Source organism: Mirounga angustirostris, unplaced genomic scaffold (genome assembly GCF_029215605.1).
Source record: "Mirounga angustirostris isolate CCGP_5_RB_7025 unplaced genomic scaffold, mMirAng1.0.hap1 SCAF_12, whole genome shotgun sequence".
Taxonomy (NCBI): domain Eukaryota; kingdom Metazoa; phylum Chordata; class Mammalia; order Carnivora; family Phocidae; genus Mirounga; species Mirounga angustirostris.
This window is the reverse complement of record NW_026991720.1, coordinates 83,946,922-83,967,909: the sequence shown is the minus strand read 5'-3', so window position 1 is coordinate 83,967,909 and position 20,988 is coordinate 83,946,922. Positions and strand designations below refer to the sequence as shown.

The 20,988-nt window shown below is 39.9% G+C and overlaps 1 protein-coding gene across 5 annotated transcripts in view; it reads right to left on the bottom strand.

Moving 5' to 3' along the window:
- The window catches only part of MAGI2 (membrane associated guanylate kinase, WW and PDZ domain containing 2), a 1,357,869-nt gene that overhangs the window by 306,856 nt on the left and 1,030,025 nt on the right, over positions 1 to 20,988 (bottom strand). For all 5 annotated transcript variants that reach the window (XM_054505318.2, XM_045864809.3, XM_064575358.1 and 2 more), the window contains exons 8-9: positions 2,486 to 2,607; positions 373 to 555 (exon numbers count right to left, since the gene is read on the bottom strand). In XM_054505318.2, coding sequence (XP_054361293.1) covers positions 373 to 555; positions 2,486 to 2,607 — 305 coding nt within the window. The remainder of the gene's footprint in view (positions 1 to 372; positions 556 to 2,485; positions 2,608 to 20,988) is intronic.

Below are 20,988 nucleotides of genomic sequence, written 5' to 3'. Positions count from 1 at the left end.
AATACAGATTTTAAAATATCAGTGGTTGAATATAAGGTAGAGTAGTATGAAATGTTAATCACATCTCTAAGAAGGAACTCTAAAAATAAATTAGAAAAGTGTCAATCTCAAGAGCCCATTAAATCCAGCAAGTAGAAGGGCCAGTCTGAAAAAATGAGACAAAAATGATATTTAGAGCTATTTCCAAAATACTTCAATTTAATACTCCTAAACTTAGGAGAAACATCATTTCTGGTTTCCCTAAAGTGAAGTGATCTTTGACCTTCAAATTAAAAACACAGAAAGAAGCTCCTCCTATTTGCCTTGGGGTGGGGAGGGGGGCCTGGAAGAAAGATGTTGTAAAACAAATTTCTAAAGCAGTAAGGACCTTACCTGTTTCCATTTTCCCATCCTGTGCTGCAGGCCCATCTGGAATCACACTTTTCACCTGCAGAAACTCATCAGGCTCATCTCCACCAATGATGGTGAATCCAAAACCCATGTTGCTCTTTTTTAGGGTGGTGCTGAGGAATGTTCCCTTCAATTGGGATGCATCCCGGGTGAAGAGTGGTTTTTCTACATTGGTCAATATAAGTTAAAAAAGAAAAAGCATATTTAAGGCAAGTTCTTACATAGGGGAAAGCCAGCTCCTGAGAAGCCATCCCAGGGGTAAGTGTGGGTGTCTCCTGTAGTAAAAGCAAGCAGGTGGTGACTGCAGGAGCTGAATTTTTAGTACTTCCTGCAAATACAGAGCAGTCCCAAGCATCCAGGAAAGGTGAAAAGCTGTGTGGTTTGTAGATTTTCGGTCAAGTCAGTGTTTGCATTCACCAAATTAGCCCTTCTTGGGCTTTTTTTTTAAAAAGGGCCAAATCAACAGGCCGTCAAAGGCTATAGATAAAGAGGAGCCCAAATCATCCAGACACATCTGGATACTTTCGTCCTGTTCTAAAGGAATCCAAGCAGGAGGTATGCGTGAGTGGCTGGTCCTGCACAAAACTCTGAAGGGATAAAACTGGAAAACGAGGATGGACTGTTTTATTTTTTAAAAGAATAAGACCCATGGAATGCTACCATCTATTCAAATATCTAAACTATTTAGAAGGATCACCTGGATGTGGGACTGAGTTAACTTTTGCTTATATTGTGAGATGCTATAAAGATAACCAGATAAAGTTCTACTGACCTCAAAGTGTTCTCTAAGATGTGAGGAAAAGGCAAGCCAACATTTCTATATATCATTATGAATGTAAAGGTAACACATTTTGTAACAATACGTTGATACATTCGAATCATATACCTAAATAATCTGACCATAATTTGGAATCACTCATTTAGGTCTGACCACTAGTTTGTTACATAATATGCTTTTCCAGCTATGATCTGTAATAAACATATTCCTAACCATATTAAATGCTTTAAAAATAATAGTCATGCTAGGAAATAGAACTAATATTTGCTTTAAATGCTATCTCAGTCAAGTGTGTATATATATACACACACACACACACACACACACGAAGTATATACATGTGCATACACGAATACATTCAGTTATTACATTTTCGGTCATATGATTTGATGTTTGTAACAGCCAAACCGTACATAGGAACTTAGCTAAGTATTTTGGTGCTTTTGCTACTGTTACATCTTGGGTGATATGTAATAGATACAATGAGTCATCGTACGAGAATTTTACTTCATGTATTTATACATCACATAGATCTGCACTAAAAAAATTAAATATAATCATTCTCTCTTTTATATTTAAGTTTATTTTACATTTTTTCCTTTAAAATGCAAATGAAAAATGCATATGGCCTTGCCATCTACGTTTCCTTTATGAATGTAACATTTATAGTCGGAGAGAAGTTACCGTGAGACCTTTACATTCATGGCATTTGTGCTGAAGGGGTGTGGTATTCGTGCTTTCATTTAGGAGTATGAGCCCACAAGACGTGAGAAGTTTGTGCAGCAACTCATCCCACTACGAGGCTCCAAGTTGTGGGCAAGGGCAGCAAGCAGCCCTGGACAGACAGACGGACGTACCGAAGGGCCAGGGCCTCCCGGCGCGGTCCCACGGATAGTAAGACAAGTCATTCACACTGCGCGACCTCTCAGGGACCGCGCGGGGGCGGGTGGAGGTGGGCTTAGGTAATGTCGACCAGGAACCGTCTACTGTCACAAAGGAAAACAAGCCTTATTCTTGTGCGTGGTCTTTTGAGGACAAACCTAGGAGTCTCTATGAATCTGCACTTTACAGTAAGTACTACTGTCAAAACCCACGAATCTCCACCTGGCACCTTGTTGCACATTCCTATGAGGTACCACCGGAGGCTTTAACTTAATCCACGGAGCAGAGCAAACATCCAGCTAAAGCTAAGAGAGGGGTTTGGGGAAAGCAGATTGATCATTTGAAATAGTCCCAGCTAAAGGCATATTTGGAAGAGCAGGCAGTTTGGTAGATCATTTTCCCCTTTGAAACGTGGCGGGTGGACATGGTACTCACCTCGGAAAGCCGGGGCCTGCAGGGGCTTTGTTCCAAGTTCTGTGTGGGGCATGTTATGCTGCTGTAGCTTCCTTTTTGCTTCCAGGACGGGGTTTTCAAACTGTGTTCTTCTATTTATGTGGCTGAAGAATAAAATTTCAAATTAGGATAACAGTGGGGCAAAGTCATTTAAGAGAACATATGTAGAGCTCTACAAGAGAGCGGGTGATTAAGGGACACCTTACGTGATCCGTCAAATGCCCCACCAGGCATGAGGTCAGGCCTCTGCTGGGGCTGGCCTGCGTACAGCGCACATTTCGGTATCAGGAGCAGAGTTCTCAATGCCTCGATCATATGTTATTATATTTAAATTATGCATGACTCTGCCAAAAGAACTAGAATGTGCACTTGCTTTCTAGTCTCCTGTGTTAGTTTGAGATGAGTTTGATGCATCAAAATAAATGGTCAGCAAATGAAATTTATACCAAATGGTGTTGCCAAGAGTATCATCTAAGCTTTGCAAAGTCCCCATATCTAACAAGATAAGTTAAATCCACTGGTGACTAGCAACCGGCACCCACACTTTTTAGAGTCAGGCCGACTTGGATTGAAGGGCTGGGATAGAGAAGGAAAGACTCCCAAGGATATTTGCAGAAGTCGTAGAATACCTGTAGGGGGGTTGGTGCTCACGTCAATCAAAAGGAGGGTATTCACATTTGACATAAGGAGATGATAAGCTCATAGATAGCAGACCCCACGTGGCTTGAAACAGCTGTGGATCAGCTAACCTGAGGGCTGATGGCATAAGGATCCCTTACAGTCTCCTTACAGTCTAAAGAATTCTTGTATGAAATTCAGAATTCCTTGTCCGTGGAGAGGGTAAGAACCAACAACGCTGCCTAGTGGCAGGGACACATAGCTCTTTCTCTAGGATATAAATGCCCCCGTGGGAGGGCTGGCATATACACTGGTTTTTGTTCTTTGTACAGATAGAATTGGATTATGGTAGGAAAGCCGAAAAAGCAAAGAGGAGTTAGAAGACGAATGAACAATTCTGAGTACTTAACTCTGTGCTAAGTACTGCAGATATATTTTCTCAATGTAGTTAAGCAATAGTCTTCAACTGGAAACATTGCTATTTTAAAGGCAATGAGCCTGACACACAGGAGGTCTAAATCTCACGCCCAGTAAGTGGCAAGGCTGGGATCTGACCATGTCTATTTCTAAAATGCAATTCTTATCTACACACCTTCTCTTTTCAATGTATGAGTTATCACTGGCAAGTGCACACTTTTTTTTTTTTTTTTTTTTTAAGATTTTCTCTGAGAGAGAAAGGGAGATTGAGAGAGAACCAGCAGGAAGGGGAGGGGCAGAGGGGGAGGAACAAGCAGAGTCCCTGCTGAGCGGGGAGCCTGATGCAGGGCTTGATTCCAGGACCCTGAGATCATGACCTGAGCAGATGGCAGACACTCAACCGACTGAGCCACCCAGGGGCCCCATTTGCACACATATTTAATGTGCATGCACACACACACACACACACACACGGAATCCTCTCATTATGTCTTCTAAAAGTATGTGATCAGAAAGAAAAGGAGGTAAAAGAAGCAAAGTCTCAACAACCCATTTTCTATTATTATAAATCAGATAATTCCTAGCGAGACAGAAAAGCAGTCTTCGGAAACATGATAAGATGACTGCAGTATCTAATTACTTCCTCGCAGCAGGCAGGGCAGGGTAGCTGCCTGCCACACAGGCTCCGGAGTCCATTGGCCCTGGATTCAAAATCTAGCTCTACCCCTTGATTAGCTGTGTGATTTAACCTTCATCTGTCATATGGACATACTGTTGCCTTCCTCCTGGGGAGGTTGTGAGGGTTCGAGGAAGAAGTGAATGCTGCTTTAGTAACTAGTAGGAGCCACCTGCCCCCACCATCACCGCGTTCTCATCACCATCACTGTCAGCATTTTGAGTCCAGAAGAGAGGCTTTATGGGCTGGGGGGGATTGAAGAGCATGAGGCCCTTTCTCTAACATTGCTTCTGGTGCTATTTAGGAAGAGGGTGCTTTACCACAACCTCCCTTGGTACTGGAAGTCACCAGGTTGGAGTTCAAAGTAAATCTGTCTTACGTAAAATTATTTCCCATTGGAAGTAAATACTACTGTAATGCCCTTGTGCACCAATGAGTCACCGTGATCTGTGGCATGTAGTGAATGATGGCATGTGATCTTTCAAAGCTTCTTTGCCCGGGAGACTCTGACAGCCCCACTGGATTTCAGAAGGATCAGAGTTTGAGGCCTCTCTTGCCTTTTCTCCATTTTCGTGTAACCCTCTTATTAAAATCCTTTGAAATCTTCCTATTACCTAAAGAAATATTATTCCTGGCTTTGCCCTTCCTTATCTCTGTAGCTTCCCCTTCGGCTGCAAGACCCCACACCCCTTTTGCACATACTTGGAGCTACTCTGGTTGACAACACCGTGTCAATCCCCTTATCCTTCCATGTGAATTTCAGGGTGGCAATATGGTAGCGCTTGAAGCAAGACAACTGGGTGTGAGGTGGTATCTTGGACAAATCACTCAGCTCCAGAAGCATCAATATTGTCGTGTGGAACATGAGGACATTATTATCTGCTTATTGGGATTGCTGTGAAGATCAGAGAAATAATGTGTGCAAAGCACAGATCCATAGAGAGGACCCCACAATTGGAAGGTATAGTTATTGTTTATTCTTCAAGGTCTAGCTATTCTTTATTACTATTATTAACAAGGGCTGCTGTCAGGGTCATTATGGTGATGCTTTTCCCATCTGCACTAGGACTCCTTCCCTACCTCCCCTAGCAACACGGCCAGCCTGTGTTACACTCTTTCCCTTGGCTCTCATAAAACCTTGAACAGACTTCTCTTTTCACAGTTTATTTATTTATTTATTTTCTTATAACCGGTCTCATTATTAGGAGGATTTGCAGCACTTTTAAGGAACAAAAACAACAGAAAGTAAACAAAATCAGGGTGACATTAGTTGAATCTAGGTAGAAGATCAATAGACAAAATTGATCATAGAGGCTCTTACTCATTTACTAACATTATGTTATAAATTAGCTTTGAGCTTTCAAGCTGCTAATTCAGTGGGAGAGAGAAACTGGTTATATTCTTCAGAGTATTTAAGTTAAACCCCCAAGACATTCAGAGGACATAGTATTCCTGTTACTGAGTCTTATATTTTTTTTCCCCAAGTCTTGGATAGAGAGCTTTCCCTGATGTAGTTAGCATACAATATCCTAAATGATAATTTCATAATAATGAATTTCACAAGCTATCATAACCTTATCGCATTGTCTTTTAGAAACTTTCATGTTTATTTCCTTCTATAGATTATGCACATCTGTATACAGGTTCTATGTGTTCATCTTTGTATGCTACGCATTGGACACAATGCAAGATGGTGTTTTTGTTTGTTAAATAGCTAAATGATGAGTGTGTGTTTTAAGACTTGTTTACTAATATATGTTAGTGATTTTGAGCAACCAAGAAACAGCTTTGAAGTGTACTGAAGGATCTGCTCTCTTCATTTCCTGTCCTATTTCTGTTCTGCTAGGTCACTGTTCATCACACAAGTAACTTTATCCTCAGAAAATACATTACAAGAACATTCTGGAATACATTTCTATATACAGTTGGGTTCCTCCAACTGCCATCTGCATGTAATTATTTCCTTAGAAAAGTCAACGTATTGCCACCTGTTTGATGGACACTATTTTGAAAATACTCCATTCATCATCAAAGTGAGTTTCTAGAGTTGACAGGGAATGAAAATACCAATGAACTAGTTGGCATGCCTTGTATCCCACAGATAGTGGAAGCTGGGTGTGGCTTTAGTATCCTAAACTAATTGCTACAGAACATTCACATCGTCACAAATGAAGACATTCATTTAAAATGTAAAATGCTCCCAAGCTTAAAAAGGCCTATCACAAAGAAATATGATTGTAGCTGAATAAGAAAGCCTTGTCTTCCTTGTGCTTCCAAATGAATAGTTTCAAGTCCTTTTAGCAAGGATTTGGGGGTCTTACAAAGTGTACAAAGCATGTGAATGACAAATGCCATCATCCTGCTCATTGTTTAGGCTCTGTGAGATAATTGCTAGCTATTTCATCTAGCTTGCATATAAAACAGAACCTGGGGTGCTACCAAGAGTTCTTACCCTTTAATTATATCTAGTCTATTGTCATATTTTACTAATCTTCAGGTGGCATGAGCTAAGGGGATAAAAGTGATATTCTGCAGTGGGTATATCCTAACAACCCCATTTTTCCTTCACAAAAAGGAAGGACTATCGACGTGAGATGCCTCCATGTTGGAATGGCAAAGGGATTAGGATGTTTAAAGATAGGATTCCACTGCCTTCTCTCTTTGCTCTCCTGTTCACTCACTTGCAGCTTAACTCCCTCCTTTCACTATGGAATGGAAACTTAAAATAAGTTCCTATGTGGCAGTGCTTTGTAGTTCTGAATGAACCCGAGGAGCCTAAAAACAAGCAAACCAACAAAAGCAAAAACAGAAAAGACTCAGTCCCACCCTAAATCAACAGAGCCATAATCTCAGAATGAGGTAGAGGCATTGGCATTAAAAAACCTTCCCAGGCAACACCACTGTGCCTCGAGGGTTGCAATCTCCCCCTGAGTTAGAAACTGAGAAGGTGCGAAAAAGAGTTTCTTGCCTGGAAAGATTTATGTGGAAGTCTCTTTCTGTATGTGGCCTTGGGGAGTACGAGGAAGTGCTATTTTGGCTCCAGAAGAGAGGACTTCTGATATCAGAAGTTTCATAACATGCACAGAGGGGAAAAAAAAAATATTTGCAGCTGATCGGATGATATGCTCCCAAAAGGAGTCCCAGGTCAGTGTCCTGTTTGACTGCCACCTCTTTCACCAAGGGAATGGAGGAAACAGGAGTAAAGTTGTACATCCTAAGCCCATCAGTATGCACAGGACAGGTCTGCTGGTCATCAAGGCCATCATCTGACCCCCACTACCAGTACTTCCTCCGTATCTCAGCCTCTTCCCGCCCCACCTTGCTTCTTCTGGGTTTTTGGAGAGGGGAACTTTTAGTACATAGTCACAAATGACATCTTCTGTATCCATTGGCTACTCTCCCACCATCTCGACTTCAGTTGACAGTTTAGAAATGATCGTTGATTCAACGTGAGAGAGAAGAGAGCAGCTTTCAAGTGGAGACTGTACCACAAGTGAAATAATTGCAAGGTGGTCAAGGTGGCTACACTAATTACTCTAAGGCATCAGGTGGCCGGTGCTCAAGAAGTATTTATTGAATAAGTACATGGATGGGAGGCAGGCAGCTATGAAAGGTGATAGATCTCACTGGTTTCCAGTTTAACTCTCCCATGAAATACATCTTGTGACAGAACTTTATGTGAGGCTTAGGGCCAGCTTATATGATATAACCAATCTGGGTGAAGACTTGTGAAATCCTTCAAAATAGAGTCTTCCAAGACATTCTTGTGATAGGTGAAAATGTCAGCCCACTATGGTGATGGAAGATTTGGATCTGAGAAGGTGATAACTAGCAGCTGCTCTCTTGTGTTATGCTAGAAATGTACTCATATGGAAAAGCACTATGTTAGGGACAAAATGAGGGAGCCTGGGGAGGCATCCACTCACCGCTGGGTGTGGGAAAACTGGCTTGCGATTTGGGGTTGTGGCTCAGTATATTATTCCTTCTATGTAAGCTTCTTTGGGGGCTTCCCAAAATCTATTTTACTTAGAGCATTTTTTTTTTTTTAACAGAATAATTCCCGTATGGAATCAGAGTGTGAATTTCCTGGTTGCTTGGAATTCCCTAGGTTTTCTGTGACCCTAGTCCTGATTCTCACACTTCTGGGTGGTCAGGAAAGTCTGCATATCACCTCCTCACATCTGAACTCCTAGACTGCAGCTGCATTGGCAAACACATACATTGCACCCACCCCATGTATACTTTATTCATTTTAAAACAAGCCTTGAGAAGACTCCATAAAATTTTCTCGACTATCGAGGTTTTAGTAGTAAAAACTACTTCATGCTTTGGAAACCAAGAAAGGATAATAACCCTATGGGGATCTCCTGGGGCCAACCTTCTTCCCCGAAGGCAGGGCAGTGTATCAAGAGCTTGGTCACTATAGGCATGTTGCTGGGATTCCCATCTAAGCTCCACCACATCCTACATATGGGACCTTGAGGACATCAATTACCCTTTTTGTGCTTCAGAATTTTTCATCTGTAAAGTTGGGATTCAAGTAATACCTGCCTCATAGAGTTGTGCATATTAAATGAATTTAAATGAATAAATCACTTCAGACCAGTACCTGGATGTAAGTAGTCAATAAATGCTATCATGATTCATCAAATATTTGTCTCTCAAATACTCTTTGCTCGACACTATGGAAGAGGGTACAGGGAGGGGCAAAGATCAATCAAACATGAAGTCTAGTAGGGAAGATAAAACAGGAACAAAAAGAATTATAAAATAGGGCTTACATAATACAAAGTATGTCTTACAGTGCTTTGAAAAGCTAAAATTTAAAAGTACTAGTCTAAAGACAAATGTTTTAAGTATACTTTATTTTAAAATATGAGCTTTGGATAAATGGAAGAATTGAATCTATTTTACTTGGAGCATTTTTTTTTTTTAAACAGAATAATTGAATCCTACCTCTTGAAAGATTTCTTCCCAATTCTAACACTTAAGTGATAATTTTCTTTGTATAAATGTCCATTCATCATCCCCTACTGTACCTGAGGGTAATGTGAGTTTGCTTTATGAATGTGGCTGGGAAGATTGAGTTACTCACATATTACTTGCTCCTGCTCTTCCTGGACAAAAGGGTGTACTCATATGGAAAAGCACTGACATAGTGACATACTGGGGACATAGTGTCGAGGTAGGAGGTGGACCATGCCAACCGAGGAGAGTATCCATATATTGGCACTGCAACTCTCACAGCTAAGGAGTCTGACCTCCAGTCCCCATGAGACTGACCTTCCCAAATGTGGATATATTTTCAGATAAGTGAACTCTCTCTCCCCTTCTCCAGAAGTAGTGCTAAGTTACTTAGTTAAGATACTGGCCTGTCATATGTATTTTACATATAAGGGGTTTATATCATGTAGCCATTACTATTTACCAATTACACGGACAACTTGGTATTTTACTCCTGGCAGAAATAGCAATGTGCACTGCCAATCATGTCATGAAGCCCCCAGGACATACAAGATACACAGACTCATTTTCAAAAATTTCAGAGCTACTGGGCATGCACTGAAAAGTGTCTTCTATTGATGAATTACTAAGTTCTACTTCTGAAACTAATAAAAAAATAAAATAAAAAATGTTTTCTACCCATCCCTTCTCATTCTCATAAAATATCTTTCTTAAATGTTATTGCCGGGTGCAATATTATTATCATCAAAGGTATTTCTAAACTTTGGCTTCTTTCAATTGAGCATAAGTAGTGAGTTACAAACTTAGAGGTAAGATAAAGCTTATCTAGAGGGAAACTAAAAGACTACGAATATCCAGGATCTTTCTGTATTAAGAGACAAGACTAATACATCCTCTTCCACTGATATCTGCCGATACAGATTGAATGGCTTTGTCCTTCCTTCAGGTCTCATATAGAAGGTCATTAATTTATCAGTGTGCCAGGCACTGGGGACACAAACATGAATAGGACACAACCCCCTCAGCAATGGGGTGCATTATTCCACTGGGGAGACAAACATGTCAGGTGACCAACCACCCCGTTTTCTAGGACGAAGGGATTTCCTAGGGCATGAGACTTTCAGTTTTTTTTTTTTTTTTAACTCTTTTTTTAAAATTTAAATTTAAAAACATATAGTACATCATTAGTTTCAGATGTAGAGTTCAGTTATTCATCAATTGCATATAACACCCAGTGCTCATCATGTGATGTGATGAGACTTTCAGTTTGAAAATCAAGACAGTGCTGGGTAAATTGGGACAAGAAGGAAAGACAACTTAGTCTGATGGTTCAGGGAAAGCCTCACCAAGAAAACAACACTGGAGCAGATTCTAGAATGCATTTTGTCAGATAGAGAAGAGGGCATTTTAGGAAGAGAGTAGTAGATACAAAGGTGTTTGGGAATATTCAATTCTGCCTAGCTAGCGTATAAGGCGAGTGAAAACACACATGTGCATGATCGCCCGTAGCCGGTGTGGGAGCAGGGGGACAAGCAAGAGGATGAAAACTATAAGTCATGGTGTGGGGTGTGGTTTTGTCAGAAAATCTCCCTACTTCCATTATATGACTTAGTCTAGTGGACAGCTATAGCTCTCAAAGTCTCTGTCATGAACTTGGGGGGCATATTATAAGTTTTACCATATCAACCAGATAGGAAAGTTGTGGTGCTCCCTAGAATTCTCAATCATTTCAGCATCATTTACTGGCCACCTCCAATGCACTAGGTATTGTTCTGACCTGGGGCTCTGAGGATTAGTAAGAGATGCTCCAGGACTATGAAGAATCACATCATCCTGGGAACTAGACATTACTGTGTGCTGGGAGGTGTGAGCATAATCTGACCTGTTATATACTCTCTGTTGAACTGGGTTCTCATTGATTAATAAATTACTATAAGCTGTTAAAATGTGAAGTCACACTATAGTCTAAGCCTGCTGAACTCCATACACCACTCATATAGAATGATAGACATACACAGCCACGAATACAAGAATACTTTAGAGCCTAACTCGAAGGAGTGTCAGAGAATTAGCAAAGACACTCAGAATAGTGAGGAATCATGCAGACAACATCACCGATGTCTGCAATTATCCAGGAAGGAGGAAGCCAGGGAAGGAGTGCTAATAAAGAGGGATGGATAAGACTAGGCAGGATAAGACTGTGGCCGATTCTCTCAGTCAACAGGACACGACGATAATTCCAATTCCATATAATGCCAAAACTCCCAAAGTTTTCAGGTTCAATAACCGTAGTAAGAAAAAGATAAAAAAGTATTATGCTTGAGTATTGGGTCTTTTTTACTGGCCGGATCCTTTTACATGCTAGAAAGTAATGCAGGAGGAATTAGAAAACCTGACAATGTTAAAAAAAAACTTTTATTTTGATACTTGGAAAACACTTTTATTGTGATACTGTGGGGCCTGAGTTTGGGCAGGAGGCTTTCATTCTGAGAACTGAAGGACCCTGGGAAGACAGGCATGGGGAAAAAAAAGTAGTGGGAATAGAGGATAAAGGTTCAGCAGAACCAAGAGCAAAGAAAGGTGGAAATGGGTTCCTTTAATGTTTTTTTTAAAGGTTTTATTTATTTATTTGAGAAAGAGAGAGAGAGAGAGCACAAGCAGGGGGAGCTGCAGGCAGAGGGAGAAGCAGGCTCCCCACTAAGCAAGGAGCCTGATGCGGGACTCGATCTCAGGACCCCGGGATCATGACCTGAGCCGAAGGCAGACGCTTAACTGATGGAGCCAACCACATGCCCCTCCTTCACTGTTGTTTTCAATAGATTGCTTTTTGGGGAACAAGTATCGTTGCAGAGTTTTACATAATTAGCACTCTATGTCTAAAGTTATGCCATCATCAGAAGAGCAAAACTTCATAAAGATTAGATGACAGTGTCATGTCGCCTTAATGGGGTATGTATTTTCACATAATGTGTTGGTGCCTTTTCATGATACACATGCAAGGCTGGCAAATTTAGGGCCCCACATTGGGCTGAGTCTATATTTTTCATTCTGAATCTCTAAGTAAAAAAAATGAAAGGTGTGATATTGAATATTTCAGAAGAACATTCCATTTTGCACACTTTTGAAGTTACTTTGGTCTTGTTCTGATTTAAATTATTTAATAGATGCCAGAGTTTGGTGAAAAAACAATTGTTCGGAGGATGAATGTCAGCCTTGTGAAGAAAGGAGAAAATAAAGGGAGAATGGTGAATGGTAGAGGGTGATTGGAACTAATATTCATTGAGCAAATACTATATGCCAAACCTTCAGCTAAACAGGTTCCATACTTGTAATTCAGCAGCTCCTCAAAGAGGGTAAATGATTTTCTGCAGATCTCACAGTGAGGGGCAGATGCATGATTCACACCCAGCTCTGTGTGCCAAATCCAACAACACTGATTTATGTGGTTCTGACACAAATATACTCTTACTTTTCAAGTGACATAACTTATGTATATGCAGGCATGGGCTGTGTTCAGTAATCTTTAATATACTTTGGCCAGGTGATTCTGAATTTCTTTTTACCAGGATTTCACCGTGAAATTGGTAACTTTCACAGGATTGTAAATTACCTGCTGATTTTCTGAAGGCAAACATTTTGAAAATACAACACATTACTTTGATTATTACATGATTTTGTTTTTTTTTTTTTTAAAGAACCCAAAGACTATGTAATAGAAATATGGGCTTCTGTGTGTATGTGTGTGTGCATGTATGTATTGCATACTGTGAAAAATGAAATGGTAATGAGAACATGGGTGAGGAACCAGGAGCCCTGGCTTTGCATAATGTAGTTTTCAAGCCAGAAGAGTCTCCTTCAAGGATTGCCTTTTCAATTCCTTTAAGGTTAATCCTAACTCAATTTTCTTGAACTGTGTCCTTAAAACTCTGGAAGTTGAACATGGGCCATGTCTCTGGCAATTATGATATTGATAATAAGATGATTCTGCACTAATATTTATGAATAGGTTAAAGTTGTATGTGAGTAAGAATGAGGTCGTCAATAACACAAATATGCATGTCTTGTCTCAGATTCTGAAAAGGGCATGTTAGGTCCTGCTGAGGTCCAGTGATACAATAAGAAATGAAAATGAGACACTTACTCAGCAAGAAATTCCTTATATGCTAACACGGTGGACCGCGGAGCACTGGTGAACTCTCCCCTTGACCCGCACATAACAGGTACCTCTAAGCTGTGGACTCATGAGGAATAACAGAGGCGAGGGGAGCCACCTGCCCTCTCTGCTGTCCTCAATCTCCCATGGACCTCTTGGGTTTCACTAACATGAAAGCCACTGACAATGAGTCTGAGTCGTCATTCTCTCCTACTTTTGAGACCAAATCAGTATTCGGGGCTTAAGCTACATTTGAAGATTAGGTTGACCACTCACTCACTACCTTTGTGAAATTCCCCTAATATGTCCGAACTGCAACTGCCCATCTGGAAATATCCTACTCACCTCAAAGGACTGTTTTGAAGAGCACACAGATAAAATATATGAAAGTGTTTAAAGATGAAACATGATGTGAATTTAAGTTGATTTTAGTATTATTGTTATAGTCCGAGTACAAGAATTAAGTATAGCTTCAATGTGGATAACATAAAGTCTCTAAATTCCTGTCCTGGGCTCTACCTCTATTCTACCACCTACTTGCTTGATGGCTTGCCCATAAAACAGGAATAACAGCATCTAACATAAAGTGTTGTGCTGCTGATGATGATTAAATGAGTTATGTAAGATGCCAACTACCTACCAAGTGCTTAGTAGATGTAGCTATTAATAGCATTTTTCTGGGCTGACTAATAGTTACTAAGTATTTATACGCTGTCAATGCCACAAACTCAATTACTAAGTAACATTACAGAAAAAAGGACAATCATTCCTATCATTTTATCTATCCGAAAATATATTCACATTTTTTTTTTGCACCCAATTAAAATGGAAGAAAGTGAAGTAAGAATAGGATGAGGAGACTGTGTCAGCCTCTGTACATGAGTGTTGTGCTCAGTGGAAATTTGAACTAATGTTTTAACGTTATGACAAACTTAACCATGGTTCTTAATAAGCTGTCAGAAACTACACACCTAATGGTGAGTTTCTTCCAGACTAAATTAGTGCAAAACCAATTTTATTGGTTTATCACAGCAAACTGACTTTCTTTTGCCTGTAGTAGATCCAGTTAACCTTCTAAGCCACAGAACAATTTCTTTTCCTTGACAATTTTAAAGTTCATCTTACTTAGCTAGATTGAATTTGAACGTGAAATTTGATGATAAAACTTTTTGTAATCCATCTGTTTTTGTTAGACAATTAGCTGAGTCTACTGTAATACAATTTCATCTAGTTAAATATGAAGTCGCCTGTTAAATGCTACTAATAAATAATGTTTAACAATGTCACTTCATATCATAAAAAAGGAGACAACAATATTCCCTTTGAATGCATTCAGCCTTGATAATGGTGAAAAATACAGTGCTTACCCTGACTTTTTGTTTATAAGCTTATCTTTATCCTTCTGCCCTTTTAACGACAATCATAATGTCATCTCAGGCCTGTAGGTATCAAGTACATTTATTTATTTATTTTTTCATAGCTTTGTAAGGAGATTCTATTATAATCATCCACCCTTTTAGGAGGCCTTCTTTCCATAACACTCATGTGATGGGGTTGTTAAAACCATTAAAGTAAAATTTTTAAAATGGTAATATATATGTTATTGTCTAGCCAAGTAAGTGGAAATTGAAAGAAAATGCTTTCAAATTTTAAGTATGCTTTGATCAGCAGTTATAATGAGAAAATAATGACGCTCATACAGGAAAATGGCCAAAGTTATCCTTGTTATCACAGGTGCAGTGGATATTCCTTGAACTAGAAAAGACCTTAGCAATCACCTAATCCAAACCACTCATTTGACAGATAAAAGCCAGGGAGGTTAAGTGTAATTTTGTACTCGCCTGTGAATTCAAAATCATGGATGCAAAAAGGACAACTATTACTAACATGGTCTGTGACACAACATGAATTTTGAAAAACATTATCTGCATATTGAAAAAGATGAGATTAAAGTTCTCGTGTGGGGGTGGAAGGCATTACATTTTACCCACTTCCAGGGTGACCATCCTCCATGTTATTCAATAACAGGCTGCCCGAAGAATGACATCAATTGGCCACTTCCTCGGTTTGACTAAGCTCCCTCATCCCTCTGCCAGTGTTAGCATCTCTCTGTGCTGAATGCGATTCCAGGTATGTATCTATTAAAGATCTAAAAGACCTAATGCCAGCCAAGTCCTTCAATTCCAGAAAGAATTCTTTTCTAACACCAAAGGGAAAAAATGGTGGTGTTGTTTTACTATGCTAGTTTTCAACATGCTGTGATCCTGAGGGATTTTTAGGATAATTTTGACTCTATGCAATTTTCACTTTATGTGCTAACTTTGGAACTTAGTCTCAGTCTAAGATATGACTCCAAAGTATGCGATGATACAGATTGGTAGCATGAAACAGCAATCCACAGTTCACCCACAAGAAGCCTAGCATGTTTAAGCCAGAGAGAGAATAACTAAGCTACATCAGCTAACTGTTGCACACATTCTAGAATAAAAACAATGATCTCTTCGTGTGTTATATAACATTGCCTTGGCAGGAGGCAAGCACGATTGTGCAGCTACACTGGACTGGAGTCCCCTCCCTCAGCAGGAGGGATGGCTCTTCCCACAGGGCTCTGGGTCTTCTCAGTGCAGGAATAATACTCTCCACATAGCTCACATCCAGCTCAAAATGTTGTCTGCGACTCCCTTGAGCAGCAGTTCCCCCAAAGCAGACTGTCTTCCCTGACTTCATAAAGCTACTTTTAAGTTCTCACGGTCCTATAAAAATGGGGGAGAAGGAGGAAACACACAGCATGGTGTGCTTTCCTCCAGAGCACATAGCATGGTGTTTCCAGTTCTGATCATTCCTGCCCTCTCTCCCTGGGATAGTGTCCCTCACATTGCTGTCCCTTCACCAAGTTCCCCTGCTTTGTGCCACTGGGCTACGTGCCTGTGCTTAACCTCTGCAGAAGCACCTAAACAACAGCCCAATTTAATTTGCTAGAGTCATAAAAAATACCTAAAAACAAACAACTCCTCCCAAAGTGTTTATGAATATATTCACAAATACATCCTCAAAGAAAAGTTGGTGCTGGAGTAATAATTCCCCCGTCTTTTATTACTGACTTCAAGACAAAGAAAATAATCCATTAGAACTGTAAAAATTATCTTTTTTTTTTTTTTAACATTTATATGTAACTGATGCCAAGGGTGAATAATTCCTTGTTATTTGTAAAACCCCACCTGCAATTAAACCAACTTAAACTTCTGGATGCTCAAAGCATTCTTTATTCAGAACCCGAAGATTTGTTAAATAAAGTGGTTTATGAGATCAAACAGTTGCTAATAAGAGTGTTTTTAATTACAGAGTCAAGTTTTCTTTCCTTCATTTGAAAAGACATTCAGGGGAGGAGAAGGTAACTAGAATATAGAACACATTTGGATCAGATGAGAATGAACCATCAGTGCTGAAGGGCCACATAGCATGAAAAATTAATCTCAGGTAAGGAGTGGATGAGGGCTGTGCACTCAAGTCTTGACTGGCTGATCGTGCTAAGAAGATTGGACTTGGGACTTCATTTTGATTGAACTGATCATAGTTTATTTTAGAATATTTGAAGGACCCTGGCATAAAGAGTAAAAGAGCCATAAGCCTTTCTATCGATCTGTGGTTGAACCATAGTGTTAGGAAAGTAAATTAATAGCCTGTTGACATTTATATAATATCAGTAAGTGGTCCAGAGGAGGGAAGTAGGAATTACCAGTTACAAACTATCAGAAATGTTAAGGTAATGTAAAGAGCATATGCATGGTGCTAGGGTGTCCCTCACTTACCATGCTAGATTGCTCGTTTCTTCCAGGCTGAAAAGAGTGATGCCACAGAGGATGAAGCTGGCCTGGCTCAGAGTGAAGGAGGTAAAAATGGAAGGCTGCTGCCTTAGCACAAAAGAGCTGCCTATAGTTCAGAAGCGATCAGGTACCCCATATTTATTTTGATATGCTTATTCCTTTTGTTTGTAAAGTGAACTGATTTATGCTTGCTTAACTAATATGAGAAAATATTTTGTAAAGTATAGACATTTTATATTAATGTAAAAACATAGCTACTCTACTGAACGGTCTCTCTTAGCTCTACGGGACATCAGACTTCATCAAGCTTCAAACTTACTAGCCATTTGTCCTTGGAGAACTCAGTGAAGTCCTCAGAGGATTGGTTCCCTCATTTGTAAATGTTGTGACTGTCATTTGGGATAACGGATGTGAAAACACATTAAAAGTTAAAATAGTGCCTTATACATTACTATTTCTACTATTACTTTCACCAATCCCTGGTTATATAAGATGACATGTACTATAGATAATTATGACAAAAGTAACGTCCTTGCGGGTTACTCTGAAACCTCAACCCTTCTGAAAGCCACAGAGACATGATACTCCGCAGTCCTTGCTTTATCATTTCAATGGGCTGATGGAATTATCACTAATTCTAAAGAAACAGCATTCTTTATTCCACATGGCATGCTCTCACCATGAGATTAAATTACATATATTAAATTACATATTTCTTACAGATCAAATAATTTCCCTTAGAGTTGTTCACTTTGGGGGGTATATTGTAATCACGAAGTAATGCCACAAGTCGGAGCCTTATCCATGTTATTGGGATACAGAAGATAAAAATAACGAACATTTATTGCGCACTTACTACATTCCTCTTCATTGCCAAACAGCAGCTGTGGGATGAGACGGTCCAGGTTCAAATTCTGGCTCTATTACTTAGTACTTGTAAAACTATCTGTACCTCAATTTCTTTATAAAATGGGGATAACAATACAAACTTTACAGGGTTTGTGTGTGTGTGTGTGTGTGTGTGTTTGAGTATTAAATGAGCTAGTATATGTAAAGCACTTAGAATACCACTTGGCATGTGGTTAAGTGCAAAATAAAAGGTCTTCCTCTCCTCCCTTCTCTCTCCTTCTCCTCCTGTTTGTCCTCCTTCTCCATAACCTGTCTACTGGAGATCTCACAACTGGGAAGCTGCAGGGTTGCCATCCTGTGACACTTTGCAGCCCATACTCTTTGCTACTAAATGACAATAATTGATGAGACCTCATGGTATTTACAAGATTTAGAGCTCACCTTAGTATAGAACACTACTGAGCAACTTCACCAACACCACCACTCCAGTTTAGCATCTTCTATGACATAAATTTGTAAGTTGGGGCAAGGATATCTCTTTGTCAAACAGCTGTCTAAAAAGCATCAAGAAAAGCTTGCCAGTGTCTGCAGATTGATGGGAAAAGCTGAAAGTTTGAAAAATTAACTTCCGTTCTCAGAAAAACAATTCTCTAAGAACAAACAGGGTTTTTTAAAGGGTATTCTTTTCTGTTTATTTCTAATTGGAGATGTTTTACGTTCATGCTGACTTGTAAAAAATTCTAAAGTTAGGAAGTTTTTCTGGGAAAATTTAGAAAACTACTCAAAGCCACGAAGAAGAGAAACATCCTTAGGATAAGATACTGAGCTGAAATCCTCTCTAGCTACTTTCGTCAACATCATGACGAATACTCATCATTAGCCATGAAATGAATGTGATTTTCCTTTTACATTTAATGTTACATTGAAGATATTGTGCGGTATCTTTCAGACTTTCTGGAATTGTACACAAGTAACATTTTAGAGTAGCAGATGTGTGACATCACATGAAAAACTTGTAAAACCTTTCCATGAAAATCACATCTGTCAGTCCCCACTATCGCTCTAACTGTAGTTATATGGTTTGCTTCTCCCTCTGTGCCAGAGGAGGTAGCTTTGCATGAAAGCTGCTCCAGGAAATTGTGTCTTCTGGACTAGCTACTTAAGCAAATTGTGTAACTGCCATTGAAACCAAAACGTACCCAGCAGACATAATTTCACAAAAGAGGAGGAAAAAACCACATTGGTACAAAAGTCACAGCTGTTCAACTCTACATTTTGCACTTTTTTCATTGAATTTTTTTTTTTTCTTTTCTTTATGAACAGTGACAGTTACATTTCTAGTTAGCAACTTCAGGACTTCTTAATACATTGCTAAGTGCTGTACTCTCATGGATTTGGTGTCTGTCAGGAAAAATTGGGCTGACTTCTTTCTGCTGCTCCACGGAGTACAGACTTGCTCCATCTGCCCTGTCTGCGGATGCAGATGTTAAGTGGGGCCCATTGTTCTCTACAGCCCCTGCTGCTCCACCCAGTGCCAACATCCCTGTGTTAAGGTCCCCCCAGTATGAGCGCCTCTTCTTTCAGGCCCTGCAAGTCTCACTACCAGTGGCCATCTTGTCTAGAGCCCCTCCCGAGCCACTGGTAATGGAGCGAAAGGCTCAGAATGCTTGGGTCAGAAGAGTCTCCCCGGCTGTGTGCAGCATGACCTCCCCTTGTTGGACATCTTTCTGTGACCGCAAAACTACTAGAGGTGGGCCAGAGAGCAGACGTTCTCTAGGGACTCCTCATTCTTCTGAGTGATGAGTCACAGAGGCTTGTTTACAATATTACCGATTTTGAATGCTCATTACCGGATGATGATTTTGAGCAAGAGTTTGGAGTCTAAGCTCTCCAGTCAGAGTGCCCACATCTAAATTACAGCCATTCCTCTCAATAATGTGTGAAACTGGGTAAGCTACCTAACTTCTTCAGCCAGCATCTCCCTATCTGCACACTTAAGACAATCTACGTCATTATCGCTATAGTGAGGATTACAAATGTGGTAAAGACTGTCCAGCGCTTAACCCAGTTCATGGCACATACTAAGCAGTCACTCAATAAATGGTAACTATTTTGGTGATACAGTAACGATGATGGTGCTGATGATTTTTCTGACTTTTGAATACATTAAACCTATCATCTTAAAACTGAATTTGCAGAGGACAGAATTATGGCATAGAAAGGAAAAGTCGGTACTGCTGGTCAAAAACGACTCAATCCGGGCTTTTCAGTTTCAAGTTGTATAAACACTTTCCTGCTGTTGACTGCTGGAACTCCTATCTGCTTGTCTGGGGCTGACAAGGAGAAAGAGGGCATATGCAACTATGTCCGAGGCATGGGCTCGTTTCAACCTGACATGACCTGCTGAACACAGAGGGACCACAGTCCAACTTCTGCTCCCAAGTAGGCTAGTGTATTTGAAGAGAGCAGCTGACTGCCAAGTTAGACTTCTGGTGTCCCAGCACAGACTTTTTTTGCCACGAGGTGGGAGGGTGGAATGTCTGTCATATTCTGTAACTGCACCTCTAATTGTGTAAGTGAGTGTGTAACTAAACACCAAAAATGCTAGCTCTACAGAAAACCCATTGACTGTTATTACGAATAGAATTAGTGAATCAACATTTTCTTGGCTACGGATTTACAATGAAGACCACCTTGCTTTCTCACATTAACTGAATTTTAATATGACAAATTTATATGATTCCAAGATATTGATATCAATGTTATCACTACAATTAACTGAAGTGTCTTAATCTAGGCATATTATATCTTATACTTATGATGTCTATAATGAAAACTTGATATAGAAACTTACCTTAAACTAGACAGTTATTGTTTTTCTGTATAATTAACTGTAAGAACTTGGTGGCCTTTTTCTAACAAAAATACTCTGTGCACTGAAAGTGACAAATAACCACTATGCTCACATATGTATTCATATAGT